The sequence below is a fragment of the Aplidium turbinatum genome, chromosome 2 (genome assembly GCF_918807975.1).
Source record: "Aplidium turbinatum chromosome 2, kaAplTurb1.1, whole genome shotgun sequence".
In the NCBI taxonomy this organism is placed as follows: domain Eukaryota; kingdom Metazoa; phylum Chordata; class Ascidiacea; order Aplousobranchia; family Polyclinidae; genus Aplidium; species Aplidium turbinatum.
In genome coordinates this window covers 49,290,482-49,305,029 of record NC_137473.1, presented here as the reverse complement: position 1 = coordinate 49,305,029, position 14,548 = coordinate 49,290,482, and the positions used below count along the sequence as shown (strand labels likewise).

At 38.2% G+C, this 14,548-nt stretch overlaps 1 protein-coding gene across 1 annotated transcript; it reads right to left on the bottom strand.

The window, feature by feature from the left end:
- Positions 1–2,798: 2,798 nt before the first annotated feature.
- On the bottom strand, positions 2,799–13,559 carry LOC145764374 (endoplasmic reticulum chaperone BiP-like). The gene is made up of 9 exons (XM_082575990.1): positions 13,372–13,559; positions 12,226–12,514; positions 11,707–11,897; positions 11,068–11,222; positions 8,637–8,872; positions 7,662–7,899; positions 7,142–7,309; positions 5,856–6,115; positions 2,799–3,474 (listed from the first exon to the last, which is right to left on the bottom strand). Exons 1-9 carry the CDS (start codon positions 13,557–13,559, stop codon positions 3,166–3,168), a joined length of 2,034 nt encoding a protein of 677 aa, XP_082432116.1. The 3' UTR covers positions 2,799–3,165.
- Between the last annotated feature and the right edge of the window lie 989 nt (positions 13,560–14,548).

Here is a 14,548-nt window from a genome sequence, read left to right as displayed (position 1 = left end):
CAATAAAGCTGCATTAAGACTAGGTCAAATGCAAAAAAGGATTCCTACACCGGAAATAAAACCCGGGTCGTCTGGGTGAAAGCCAGAAATCCTAACCACAACCGAACCGTTCGGTAAAAGAATTGATCGGCGTTTGGAAAGAGTTTCAAAGCAATATCAGGCTACAAAAAAATGTAACTTTTCCCAAATAGGGGAAAGGTGTGTATTTTGAACCCCTTAAAGAAAAATAAGCACAACTCAGCCAACTTCCGATCAATGTGTATTACTTTTCACCCAGATACAGTCTAGGTACTTGCGAACCAGTGTAGAAAATATAAATCACATACAATAAAAAAATACAGAATAATTAAGCAATAAAAAATGTTCAAAAATGGTCCAAATTACACATATGGTGTGTATTTTGGACCATTGGGGTGTGTATTTTGGACCATTGGAGTATGTAATTTCAACTGAAGTTGCTTGAGGTCTTCGAAATGAAATTTCTGGATGACGGTTCAAGAATCCCTTAAGCCAATCTTTTTCAGCCAGACCCTTTTCACTGTTGAAGCGGGTATTGATATTATTGGCAGACGCAATGTCATATGCAAGCTTTCTTAAATCTATGGCCCCTAAACCATAAAACCTTCACTCCATTTCCAAAACATGTTTGACCAGTTGATCTTCAATATTTTCGGGAAGATCAAGTTGTCGACCAATGGTTTTTGACACTTGTGTAGCATATTTATTGGTAGCCTGTTATGGACATGTTTTAACACTACAGCTTTGGGAATTTTGAACTGACGCGATGCTGCATAGGTGAGATGACTGGTCCAAATTACACACTGTTAAAAATTACCAACTATGACTTCCACACTTGGTTACAAGTCTTGTAATTGAGCACAACATCTCCTCATAGGTTAAAGATAATACCAACATCATATCAGACTCAAACGTCATGCCAATAACGTCTCAGCGCTTAGCAATCAACTCCCCAAAATAACATCAGCATACCCAAAACCACAAATTCCAATCTCCCGTCCACGTTTCTAAACCTAAAGAGCTGAGTTTTTCACATCCGGGCTATTATTATTTTTTCTTTCAAGCTGTTCAAAAATACTGACAAAACGATTTTTATTTTTTGAGTTTGGGGACTGGTCCAAATTACACACTGGTCCACGTTACACCACTTTCCCCTAGGCTAATTAAGCTACTGTTGCGCAAAATCACCGAGTTTGACAGAGTGAAGTTTTCTATTGTTGTATGTGAATTTTGATCGACTAGTTGCCGTTGAATGGACAGCAGTCCTTGAAAAATGCATTGCTCAAGCGCACACCCGGAGGGTAGAACCAGGCCCACTTGATCATGCAGTTTCTTTGTTCAAAAAAGTTGTTTACTAACTGAGCTACCGTTGCGTTATTTCATCACAAACAAAACACAGTAACTATAGCGGGTTTAACATGTTTTATTACAAAGAGATATAACGTAATCAAACAATCAACTCAAACGTTTTCGTCACGTAGCCTACGTATGTCCTCAACAGTCTTAGCCCTTGTCTACTCTTCAGCAGAGTACTGTGCACCTGTTTGGTGCCGCAGTGCTCACTGCCATAACATCGACACTGCCATAAACAGCGCCCTGCGCACAGTGACCGGATGCCTGCGTCCCACACCATTGGACAACCTCCCCATTCTCGCTGGCATCCAACCCGCTGAGCTTCGTCGCGAAGAAGCCACTCTGTCCCTCGGTCGACGGGCACTGGAGCGTAACCACTTTCTCTACCACAAGATCTCTGCTCTCCCAAACGAGCACCCCCGTCGACTGAAATCAAGACACCCATTCGTGCCAGCCGCTCAACTTCTTATCAACGAAACTGATGTACAAGACATCTCTGCGGCTGCTTGGACGGACCATAAATGGAATTCTGAATGGAAGTCAACCGCCACCAGACTCTATTCGTTCATCCCCGACGCCAACACACGCCCCATCGGTCTAACACTACCAAGACAGGCATGGGTGCGCCTTAACCGTCTCCGTACGGGCGTCGGGCTTTTCCGCTCAACCATGCACCAATGGGGAATGGCCTCTTCCTCCTCCTGTGAATGCGGTGCTGAGGAACAGACCGCAGACCACATCATCAATGACTGCTCCATTTTCAAGCCACCTAACGGAGTGGAAGGTCTGCTTGTCATGGATGATGAAATCAAAGACTGGCTGCTCTATAGTAGCCTTCCAGTGTAGTCCGGGAACATCGTGAATCTGGAGTGGTAAAAGGATAGACCCTCGGCCCCAGACGCTCACACGACGACGACGAGGAATGACTTAAACGTGCAATAAACATAAAATAAAAATTATAAGACAAATGATGTATCAAAAATATTTGAGTTGGTTTTTAATTATGTTATATCTCTTTGTAATAAAACATGTTAAACCCGCTAAAGTTTCTTTGTTTTGTTTGTCTATTGTCTATAAGTATAAGCCTAATCAAAGCCACTGCCCACTGATCCAGGCCCGGTCATCGAAATTGCCAGAGTGAAGTTCCCGCTTGTTGTAGAAGTGTTTCTGCGTGTAAATTATTTCATTCACTAAATACCGCCGAGTGGAGAGATGTCCTTGAAATGAGCTGCTCAAGCGCACACCCCTGAAAATCCAATTCGAAAAAAAAAACTGTAGTTACTGCTGTAATGAAAGCATACCCAAACGTTTTTTATGTGACAATAGAAATAAATTACCACTAGCCCGATCCATTTATGTAGGCCTACTTTGGACATGTGTTTTGACTCGAGTCTCGGTTGAAATCAGTTCCTTGAAATGTACCGCGTTTATTATTTCATTGTCTGTTAAGCTATATCAAAAACATGATCAAAAACAAACAAGTTGACATCAAACTTAGGTTGGCAAGAAAAAAATCGAAAAATTTTGAAGTATGATAACCTAAAATTAAACCATCTGAATGTCCTTCAAGACTTGAACTTTTCTAAGTATAAAATTTAAAGACTTATATTTTAAAAATGTGCATACTCGAAAAGTTTAGTTGGTGACGCGTTGGCATTGAAACAAAAACGCAATCTTTGTAGCCTACGTCATCAAAGTAGAAAAGTGCCACTTTTCAAGAACTCTACAACGTTGGCTATAACATAATATTATGAATTGACTAGTCATAGAAAGTGAGGTTGCATCAAAACTGGTCTATAATTCTGATTTGTCTTCCTTATCGTCGCTCGATGATTTTTCGTTTGATTGTTGCTTAGCGTTTTGTGCAGCTTGGACTTTTTCTTTGAAAGCCTTCTCGAATTCTCTTTCTCTTTTTTTGTATTCAGAGGGCTCTGCCTTCGGATTTTTCTCCAACCATTCAACATTGGTTTTAATCATTTCTTCCACTTCTTTCTTTGCTGCGTCCGACAAAATTGCCCCTAACTTCTTCTTGTCGTTCATTTCATTTCGAGCTCCGTACAACAAACTTTCAAAACTGTTAAACGCTTCCGTCTGCATTCTCACCTGAAAATGATTTATGACGTCAGAAACTACTTAGCCTACAAGCCAAAAATCTCTATTTTTTCAGCCTTTTTGTAGCTCAAAGTTTATAGCCTATACTTTAATTAATACAATTTTGGTCGAGGTGACTTTCTTCAACCATAGACAGATAAAACCAAGAACCACACGGCATTTAAAATAATACATTGAAGTGAACATAAACCATAAACTAATACTTTAATTAATGTTTGCCAGAAATACAGTAGGCCTACATTGAAAGGTTCCATGAAAAAAGCTAAACTGTGTTCTTATTACCCAAAAAGCTTCTGCTCCTACATTTAGTGGACACAAAATGGACTAATAGTTCCTCGGCAACAAGACTTCAACAATCGGAAACTTCACTCTGTCAATCTCGGTGACCGGGCCTGTGTCAGTGATTCAAAGCCTCTACAAGAATGCGAAACTGCCAGGATTAAGCTCTACAAGAAGCTTTCCCAGTCCGAGGATAAAGATTCAATCAATCAATCATAATCGTTGGTGATAAAGCTGCGGTTATTAATAAACATGGAAGCAACCCTCAACAACTGTTGTTGTTTTTTTAGCCCACTAAGTTTTTAGTCATTCATGCAATAACCTCAAGTCATCTGAAAAAAAAATATAATTTTGTTTTTGATCTAACACTATAGGCTAATGCAGGGATGGAGGAACCACGTGGGCCTGGGCCCACCTACTTTATTTTCTGGGTGGGCCTGGCCCACCCACTTTTGAAAGCCAAATTTTTTTTAAAAGGTAGGAAAAACGGCAAATTAGAAAAGGAGTTCCAAAAAAAGCTCTTCACTCATTTGATACACGCTAGTTTGATTACACAGGCCAACAAAAACATTTTGGCACAAAAGGTGAGAGTCAATTTAGAGTGTTTTAGGGCCCCTGATTCCAAACATGCACTTGGTTTTTTCGAATTTTTGAAACTACCAGAAATTAAAGTTCGAACCAAGATTACGTTCTTCAGCAACAAGGATAAAATTTTAAGCAGCTACTTTATTGAAGAACACAACTTTGTATTCTGTAATTATATAAATGGCCTTCGTACCTTGATGGGTGTTGCTCGGTATAGTAGGCCTACCATAATAAAGAATTGCGTTTGTTCATCGATGGCTTTGCTTTGCTTATCCGTCTAGTTTGTTAAGCAAAACAATGTAGGCTATGTATTTTGTTGTTTGTACTTAGTAGCTTAGTTAGTAAGTCTGATACTGTTGAAGTCAACAAATATATTAACGCAAAGCACAAGTTATATATTCTACATCTTAATTGTATCCTAAGGCTTGCTTCACGTCGTATTTTGATTGTTACTAGGCCAGTAAACGTTAAATAGCCGTTTGTTTGGGTTGTAATCAACGTGATTGGTTCCAAATAGCGTTTATAAAACTCAGAAATGTGCCTGGGATTACTTCCAGTTTTGTCTATGTAATAAACGACACGACGTTAAATCTATAGGGGATCAAAATTGCAAAAAAAAAATGTTTTTGCTGTAGTGTAGGCTATCTCAAAAACTAGAACCAATTCGAAAAAAAAACAAGTGCATTTTCGGAATCAGGGGCCTCAAAATACCCTAAAATGACTCTCACATGCCGTGCCTTTAAAAAAAAATTTTTTGTTGGCCTGTGAATGATGAAATCTAATCTTCAAACTTTTCTGTTGAGCCCAACTGTTGATGGGCAGCACATGTGGGTGTGGTTGCGTGTGATTGGTGGAGTAATCTATAAATCAATCTAATTCTTCTCTAAGGTTAAAACAATGATAACATTACATATTATGCAGTGCATGCACGTAGGCCTACTATATAATGCTGCAGATTATATCTCCCAGATTGGTATTATAACTGTGTGTGTATTTTGCCTTTTTATTTGTGTGCACATCGCCATATTTTGTACAGTGCTATAGAGCAATTTAACAATTTTGTAATTTGTTTGGCTAAAACGGAAATTTTTTGCTGGTTGGCACAAAAGGCACAAATGTAAACACAATGCATAAACGATTTGAAGTATTAGGTTAATGCAGCAATATTATGGGGGGTCTGGGGGGCGAAGCCCCCCAGAAGTTTGATAAACTTTGACTCCTACGCCTTTGGGCCCACCTACTTTTAAAATGGTTCCTCCACCCCTGGGCTAATGATATGTGGAAACTCAGTTTAAAAAAGTGGTGATAATACAGAGGGCTGATTGAACAAGTCTATAAAACAATGGGCCCTAGAGTGGGCTAATCTGCTCATAAAACAACTTCGAAAAAGTTAATTTAAAAAAAACGTTGAAGTAAAAATGGATGCATCATGATTAGGTGAAGCTCAAAGCACTAAATCCACCCTTAGTTTGAATGAAACGTCCATTGTATTTTTGTTGATTGCTAACCTTTTTGTCTTCTTCTGCAAACTTTTCTGCTTCTTTAACCATGAGATCAATTTGTTCCTGAGACAGTCGGCTATCGTCATTTTTAATCACAATCTTTTCTCGGTTTCCTGATGCCTTGTCTTCTGCGGAAACTTCCAGGATTCCGTTAGCGTCGATTTGAAATGTGACTTCGATCTGTGGCATTCCCCGAGGTGCAGGGGATATTCCAGTTAGATCGAATTTTCCCAGTAAGTGATTATCCTTTGTCATCGGTCTTTCCCCTGTTAACAAAAATAAATTGGGTGCAAGCTGTAGTTTTTCTGTCAGCAGGTTAGTAATGGGTTGCGGTGTCCGGTAATTTCATCGCAGTAATTTCATCGCGGCAATATCATCGTGGTACTTTCATCGCATGGTAATTACATCGCAGTATATCACATCGTCAGGTAATTACATCGCAGTATGAGAGCTGCGTAGGCTACCAGCTGCGGGCGACGGGAGCATCGCCGGCGGGGCCGCGCCCTGAAAGGGCCGGCTCCGGCAAGAGCACAGTCGTCGGGACCCGAAAGATGGTGAACTACGCCTGGCCAGGCCGAAGCCGGAGGAAACTCTGGTGGAGGGCCGTAGCGATTCTGACGTGCAAATCGATCGTCCGACCTGGGCGTAGGGGCGAAAGACTAATCGAACCGTCTAGTAGCTGGTTCCCTCCGAAGTTAGGGTTAGGGTTAGGGTGGGTGGACGTTAGGGTTAGGGTGGACGTTGACGAAGACGATTAAATTACTGACGATGTGGTGTCTTGAGATGTAATTACAATGCGATGACAATGTATGCGATGTAATTACCATGTGATGAAATTACTGCGATGAAATTACTGCGATGAAATTACCACGATGAAATTACCGCGATGAGATTACAGTGAATCATGGGTTGCACTGGCAGCATTAAGAAAATATCTTTTTTCGCTAAAAAAAAATCTTGAAAATTTTCTCAATTTTTATAATTAGATTCTAAAACTACCAACACCAAAAACAAATCAGTCTAGCCTAAGTACTTTTTACAAAACATTCAGTTTTTGTGTAAACGTATCTTTATTGTAAACTTTTCTTCCTTTATCTGCATGTCTGAAATCAGAGTGGCCTACAACACTTTGTAGCCGGACTTTGTAGACATAAGCAACCAACTCTTTGTATCTGAGCTGCAAGGATTTTTTATGCGATAAAAATCTCATCGATCCAAGACGAAGTTAAAAACAAACTGGAAGTAACACAGGCAACTAGACTAGAGCCACATACAATCGAACGCATTTTTACCTTCATGCACTGCAATTGTCACCATCTCCTGGTTATCTGATGCAGTGGAAAATATTTGCGATTTTTTTGCAGGAATAACAGTGTTTCTAGGAATAAGCTTTGCCATGACACCTCCCATTGTCTCGATGCCCATTGTAAGAGGACAAACATCCAATAAAACAATATTTCCTGAAAAATACCAAGTTTATAATTATTATTCTTTCAATCTAATGTAAGCTACAACTCACAAACGTAGCTTTTATTGTTGATAAACGTTATTTTTGATAAACTTTAATGCTGAAGAAGATTATTTTTCCAACGTAGACTTAATGGACCAACGTAAAATGTGTATAATGCCAGCAATCCCAGCATAGCCTATTTTGCATAATGTTTTACAGATTAGCCTATGGAAACCTGGTAATTTTGAACTGATAAATTTCGGAGTGTGTGTTAGTTGCTGGTCTTGCCTAGGATAAAATAAATTCCACTCAAAAATAACTAACATAAAAAATAATTAGCAAGCCTAATACAAATTTTCTACCTGTACTAGCGTCTCCAGACAAAACACCTCCTTGTACTGCTGCGCCATAAGCTACAGCTTCGTCTGGATTCACTCCTCTGTTTGGCTCTTTGCCTTTGAAATAGTCTTTGACAAGACTTTGAACTTTGGGAATACGAGTTGATCCACCAACTAAAACAATTTCATCAATGTCTTCTATTGTGAGATCAGCGTCGTCCAATACTTTGGTGACTGGTTTTAAGGTTGATCGGAACAAGTCCTGAGAAAATGTAAACATCATTGGCATTGCCACAATTTGTTATAGATCTAATTAAAAATTAGTAAAGCATGTGGTAGGTAAAATCATAAACCGACAAACCAACACCAACATACACCTAATACACACAGCAAAAGACCGAGAATTTTGGAAACTATTCATACAAGAAGCAGGCAGTGCTTGGAACAATGAAAGAAGAAGAAAGAAATCGTGTGGGCTAGTCTATAGCCAGATACGGTAGTTATTACGGATATTCAGTTCAGTTTATTTTTATTTTTGAGTTCTGACTATCACAACGAAAAATAATACATGCCAAACATACCAGAGGTCTATAAGTAGCCTAGGTGAAAGAGACAAATTCTGACAAAATAACGCATTCTGTTGAAGATGAGGTGAGTTTGTTTGACACAGGGAGATAAATTGGCATTTAGCCTACATTGACTTAACGTAGCCTATGCAAGCCTTAAATAAAATGCAAGAATAACCAATTTTGCTAAATGGGTGATGCAAATCATTTGACTGGATTGTGGGAATCTGGAAATCATCGGACTGAGAAAGCTTCTTTGAGATTTTGGCCAACACTAACACTGAAGTTAGATTCAAAATTGTTTATGATCGATAATTTTAAGATAATCTCTTATACAGTATGCAAGTCTAATAAAACAAAGTTGTCAAACTGCATTGTCCAACAACACGGATGGAGAACCTAATAAAATTTAAACGAAAACCGTTCAGCGTACCATGTTTAGTTCTTCAAATTTAGCTCGACTGAGACTTTCAGAGAAGTCGTTTCCTTCAAAGAAATTTTCTATTTCGACGCGAGCCTTTTGCTTGGACGACAAAGTTCTTTTTGCTTTTTCCACTTCCCGTCTTAACTTTTGGACCGCGCGATTGTTTTTCCTAACATCCATCCCAGTTTTTTTCTTGTATAGCTTCATGAAATAATCCATGACGCGATGATCGAAATCTTCACCGCCTTAACAAAGTTGTAACCAAATTTTAGTGATTTAGCAAAGTGTGCTTTTCCATTATGTAACATTCTTACAACGTTGATAAAGTAGTGACTAGTTAGTGTAGCCGATAGGGTAGGCCAGGATCTCAAACTCAAATTACTCTGAGGGCCAAATGAATGCATGTAAATTAACCCGAGGGCCGCGATACACAATAAGAAGTCAATAAACAAAAGAACACAGTAAGATTGCAATAAAAGAAATAGTACAATGAAACCCGCTACAAGTCGACACCCGCTAACTCGACGTTCCCTCTAATTCGATGCCTTTTTTATGGTCCGTAAAAAACACCATTGAATTTGTACAAAGCCAATCCAGCAAATTCCACATCGGATATCTTCACGTTCTCTCTAATTTGACATTTTTTTGCGATTCCCACAAAAGAAATTTCATATAAATTGAAGATTTCGATCCGATATGTCAAACTGAACGTCATGCTGATGTAATAGAATTGCACATGTGCGGCTGCCAACTGAACGTCATGCTTTAAAGCAAGGGTCTCAAACACGCGGCCCGCGAGAACATTTTGTGCGGCCCGCGTCGAAATTTTAGATTTTGAAATATTTGACAATATGTAAGTGCCACGTAGGTACTTTTTTCCGATTTGAAAAGTTAAAACTCACTCTAAAATTGCTCCAAAAACCTTTTATCCCCAAATACAGTTGTAAGTAGCTAATGCAAATGTGGAGAAACAATTAGTTGCGACGGTAAAGGACTTCGAAGCATTTTCGATTGCCCTTGATGAGAGTACAGATGTGTCAGTCACCGCACAATGTGCTGTGTTTATCAGGGGTGTGGACTGCATTCTAAATCTGAAGTTTCCGAAGTTATTCTCTGCTGCTGCAAGAATTCTTACAATGTTTGGAAGCACATATGTATGTGAGCAATTTTCTTCTTCGATGAAGATTATCAAGACTGTGCAAAGATCACGTATCACGAATGAACATCTGCAAGCAACTCTGAGATTGGTTTCTGCTGACCAGTTGAAGCCCAATATCGAGGTCCTTGTCCATGAAAAACGCTGGAACAAACAGAAGAAAAAATAACTAGCCCAAATCATCAGCCTACTTGTGTTTATCGTTCATTGTGTTCTTATTATGTTTTTTTTGTTGGTTGACATTTCATTGTGAATTGTGGCCCTTGGGCATTTTACACGTCCTCATTTGGCCCTCAGAGCAATTTGAGTTTGAGACCCTTGCTTTAAAGCATCACGCTCCACAGTTTGTTTTCATTCTTTTATTAACTTTTACGTTTTTCTATTGAAGGCCATTGACCAAATTTCTTACGATTAAATGTCGCTTCTCACACTTCTGTAAATAGCTGTTGTCTTTAGTAACAAGAGACAATTCGCTCATCAATAAAAGATCATGTAATAATTTAGCCGCTTGCCAGACGCAATGTTCCGTAACGCGTATTTTTTATTGCCACAACTTATTCTCATCCCAAACTCGTTTTATTGCCTTTGCACAGATGTACAGAGTCTACTGATTGGCGAGAAATACGCAAGGTTTGCCTTCTTGGTGGAAAATTTACGAGATGCTTATAACTCGACGTTCCGCCTAACTCGACGTTTTTCTTTTATTTCGCTTCAGGTGTAGAGTTCTGTGGTCTTTACTGTAGTAAGAAAAAGGAAAACACTGTAATTACGCAAAACAACGCAAACGAAAATGAAAAACAAAAAAGAACGTAGCCTAATGTAAATGCAACGACTTAAACCAGGAGTGCAAATATCTGACTGAGCAAAGAACTGACTGAACCTTGAAAAAGTATCTGCCGCATGTACTAAGCCTAAGGTTAACATCGCGATAAAAGGATAAGAAGTGAATAGGCAATTTGATTGTGATGTAGTAATATGAGTTTCTCGCACACAATTAAATGGTGTGGCGGTAGCGCTGTAATAGTCGTGTTACAGTAGTCTAAGTGTAATGAGCGTTTTTAGATTTTTTGAGCAATTTTAGAGTAAATTGTACCTTTTTAAACCTATAGAAAAAATAATGACACAAACAGCTATAGTAATTGTTATTTAAAAGTTTAAAAATGCATCGCAATCCAGACCAAAACGTTGTCTCGGGTTGCATGTTTGAGACCACCTTTGGGTAAGCTAAACATTAAATAATAATTTTAACGGTTTTATGGATGGCTTAAGTTTTTAAAACTTTACCAAGATGTGTATCTCCGTTGGTGGCGATGACCTCAAATACTCCGTTGTCTATAGAGAGAAGAGAAACATCAAAAGTTCCTCCACCAAGATCGAAAACTAAAATATTTTGCTCTATTTTTTTCTTGTCCATTCCATATGCAATGGCTGCTGCAGTGCTGCAACATTAAAGTCCATGAAAAGAAAGCAAGTTAAAATTAACTTCACGTTTGAGATGTTATAATTATCAACAAAAACTAACCAACTTGTTTTTATGTAGCTTACCACCACAAATACGTCCATGTAATTTAAACAGCATAGTTTTAATTTCCCTAAAATGTGCCATGTAAGAAAAACATGCTGTCAAAACGCTGGTTTAAAGTTTGAAAATGAAGAACTTAAAAGCAACGTTTTCGAATGAATAAAAAACACGTATCTGACGATAAATTGTAGGCTGATGCAGGGGAGAGTTTAAATGATGGGGGTCCGGGCTTAATATTAACACAATATCACATTTTTTCACGTCGGGGGCCTTTCAAAATAAGGGCCCGGGGCAGCTGCACCCTCTGCTCCCCCCCTAAACTCGGCCTGGGCTAATGCAGGCCAATGTGCAGTCATTGAAAGGTCAAGATTTTATTGAGACGGTGATGATTTTAAACTTACGGTTCATTGATGATTCTCATTACATTTAGGCCAGCAATGGTGCCAGCATCTTTAGTAGCCTTTCTTTGGGCATCGTTGAAGTAGGCTGGCACAGTTACCACAGCATGCGTTACTTTCTTTCCAAGGTAGGCTTCTGCTGTTTCTTTCATTTTTGACAAGACCATGCCACTGAGCTCTTCAGGAGAGAGTGTCTGATAAAAATTGTACATACGTTTAATGGCGAAGACTAAATAGCACTTCAATCATTAACCAAGCAAAATAATATTATGGTTTACTCAGTCCAATTAGCCTGTTAGATGGATCAATGTAAGAGTCAGCTACTGTCCATTCTTTTTGTTCGTTTGTCATTATAGCCTATACAATGAATCTTACTTTACGTAGCGGAATCATTTCAATGAAATCCGTTATACTTTCGTTAACAGAAGCTGCCATTTCCACCATTGAGGATTACAAAGCAGTATTAAAAAATCTTTTATTAATTAAGAATAGAAAATCTGCTGAGGCTAGTCCTAAGCCTACCTTCAACTGATTTTTCACTCGAACTTGAACAAACGGTTTGCTGTTTTGCTGAATAACGTTGAACGGAAAAACTTTAATATCTTTTTGCACTGAAGAATCCTCCCAGGTTCTTCCAATCAGTCTTTTGACATCAAAGACTGTATTTTTTGGGTTACTGGTCAACTGGTTCTTTGCAGCATCTCCAATCAATCGTTCGTTATCATCAGTGAATGCCACATAGGATGGTGTAATTCGGTTACCTTGGTCATTTGCAATAATTTCAACTCGTCCATTTCGAAATATTCCAACACTATAAGGTAAAACGTATTTTTTGTGCACAATTTTGTATTACTGTTAAAAATTAAAGTCCTGAAACTTTAACTAATCATTGTATGCATTTCAGTAGCCGATTATACGACTACATCTTGTTGTAGCCTGTGATTTTTAAGATGCCGTAGTAGGCTAAATAGTATTAGACTCTATTAGACTTATAAGCTTCTAGACATATGTTTTCTTATAAAACGATGTAGTTATTGAGTTAAATTACAGCAGCATGTTAAAGAGGAGACTAAGTTATGCTTTATTGCTTAGCCTACAAGTTTACCCAAGGATATCTAAAGGAGATACGAAGGCTCAGAGCGATTGCTGATTCTCATGACACTAGAAGGGCGGTAGTTGGTACCGCGTTAAACATGCAGTTCTTTTTAAAATTGCAGAAAGTTTTTTAGTGCAGCTGGTACACTTAGCTACACGAGACAGTTAGCAAGTGTTATGTAAAACATATTTAAAGAATACTTGTTTGAAAAGACAGTTGAAAGGTTACCAGTTTAGCTGTTTTTTTTTTGACAAAACCTTTGCAGTTGGCGAGGTGTAAAGCAAGTACACGGGTAGTTGAATTAACAAATGATTGTGAGCATTCACTGAGTATCCATACCTGGTTGTATACTAGTGCAATGCAGGTTGTCATAACAAAGTTTATTAAATTACTATATGTGCCAATTGTCATTTTACCATAACCAGAGATTATTTAAGATAAATAAAAGCCCTTCTATTGTCAGACGTAATAAAAGCCTTCGTATCCCCTTCTCTAGATATCCCTGAGTTTACCACAAAATCAAAGCAGCTTAAATTGAATCAAAGCAACTTGAAAAATAGAACGTTAATTACCAAGAATATGTTGTTCCAAGATCTATGCCAATTACACTACCAATGTCTGGTTTGGTATTCTTTCCAGCGTTTTTATCTTCAGGGTCTGCTTCATCCTTTTTATCTTCATCTCCCTTTGCATTGTCTGCACTCACTGAAATCGCTAACAATATATTCAGCAACACGATTGCCCACAACCAAAATTTCATTGTTCTATAATCTGAATTTATGTTGTTCTGCAAATCGAAATGAAGCGTTTGGTCGAGAGGTTTGTAGACCTATATTTTCTACTCCGTTGCTTTTAAGCAACCCTAGGGTCTGTAATCTAGCCTACCTCTTGGGGGCAAATATACATTTATTGAAAACTTTTAAGTTGAACACACCTGTCATGTATAATTCTTTGGGTTTGAAAAACTTCAAATTGTTATCATCGTTTCAAACAGTTATCCGTGTAAAAAGTAAACTGTAAATCCTATGAAACTCAACACAAAGTATTATCTTATGGCTTGTCTTATTTTGCATTTTGCTCAAGAGTTAAATAATCTAAAGAAGATAGTCAATAGCATAGTATAGCCTATCTTATAGAAACTATAGTTTTTTTTTCATTTGACTAGGATATAATCAAACGTAGCCTACATTATTCCAACGGGCTAATCTTCAATGTGCTATTTTCACATTAGCAAAAACTGTAACCTATTGCTGCGAAAATTGTGAAACGTATCTTACATGCGTTCCTTCCTAAGGATACATTCGAACCGTATTTCCTCCTATGCTTTTGATGAAGTTCGAATTTTTTTTTTTTATTTGATGACGAGTTAACATGTGTGTGCTTTTTCAATTGGCTAATCCTTGCAAACGTGTCTTTATGCAACGTAACTTTGCAATCGTGGCTTCTTTATTATTACAACACAAAGTCGAACAGCTTTTAAACAACTGCTTGTTTTGACAGCAGGTTGGTGCGACAGTTGCCTCATTGCCTGGTACGTTGAATATACCACTAACTCAAAGCGTAATGATCTAAAGCTAATCACAAACGCAATATTTGGCAATTTTTTTTCGAATTTTGATTGTTTCTCAGGTTGCACTCTAAAAAAATTGTTTTTTTCGAGATTAACTAACACTAGAGAGACACTAACAAAACTGATACTTTCGTATAAATACGTTGTTGGCATTGGAATAAGCATACAAATTGCCTTTT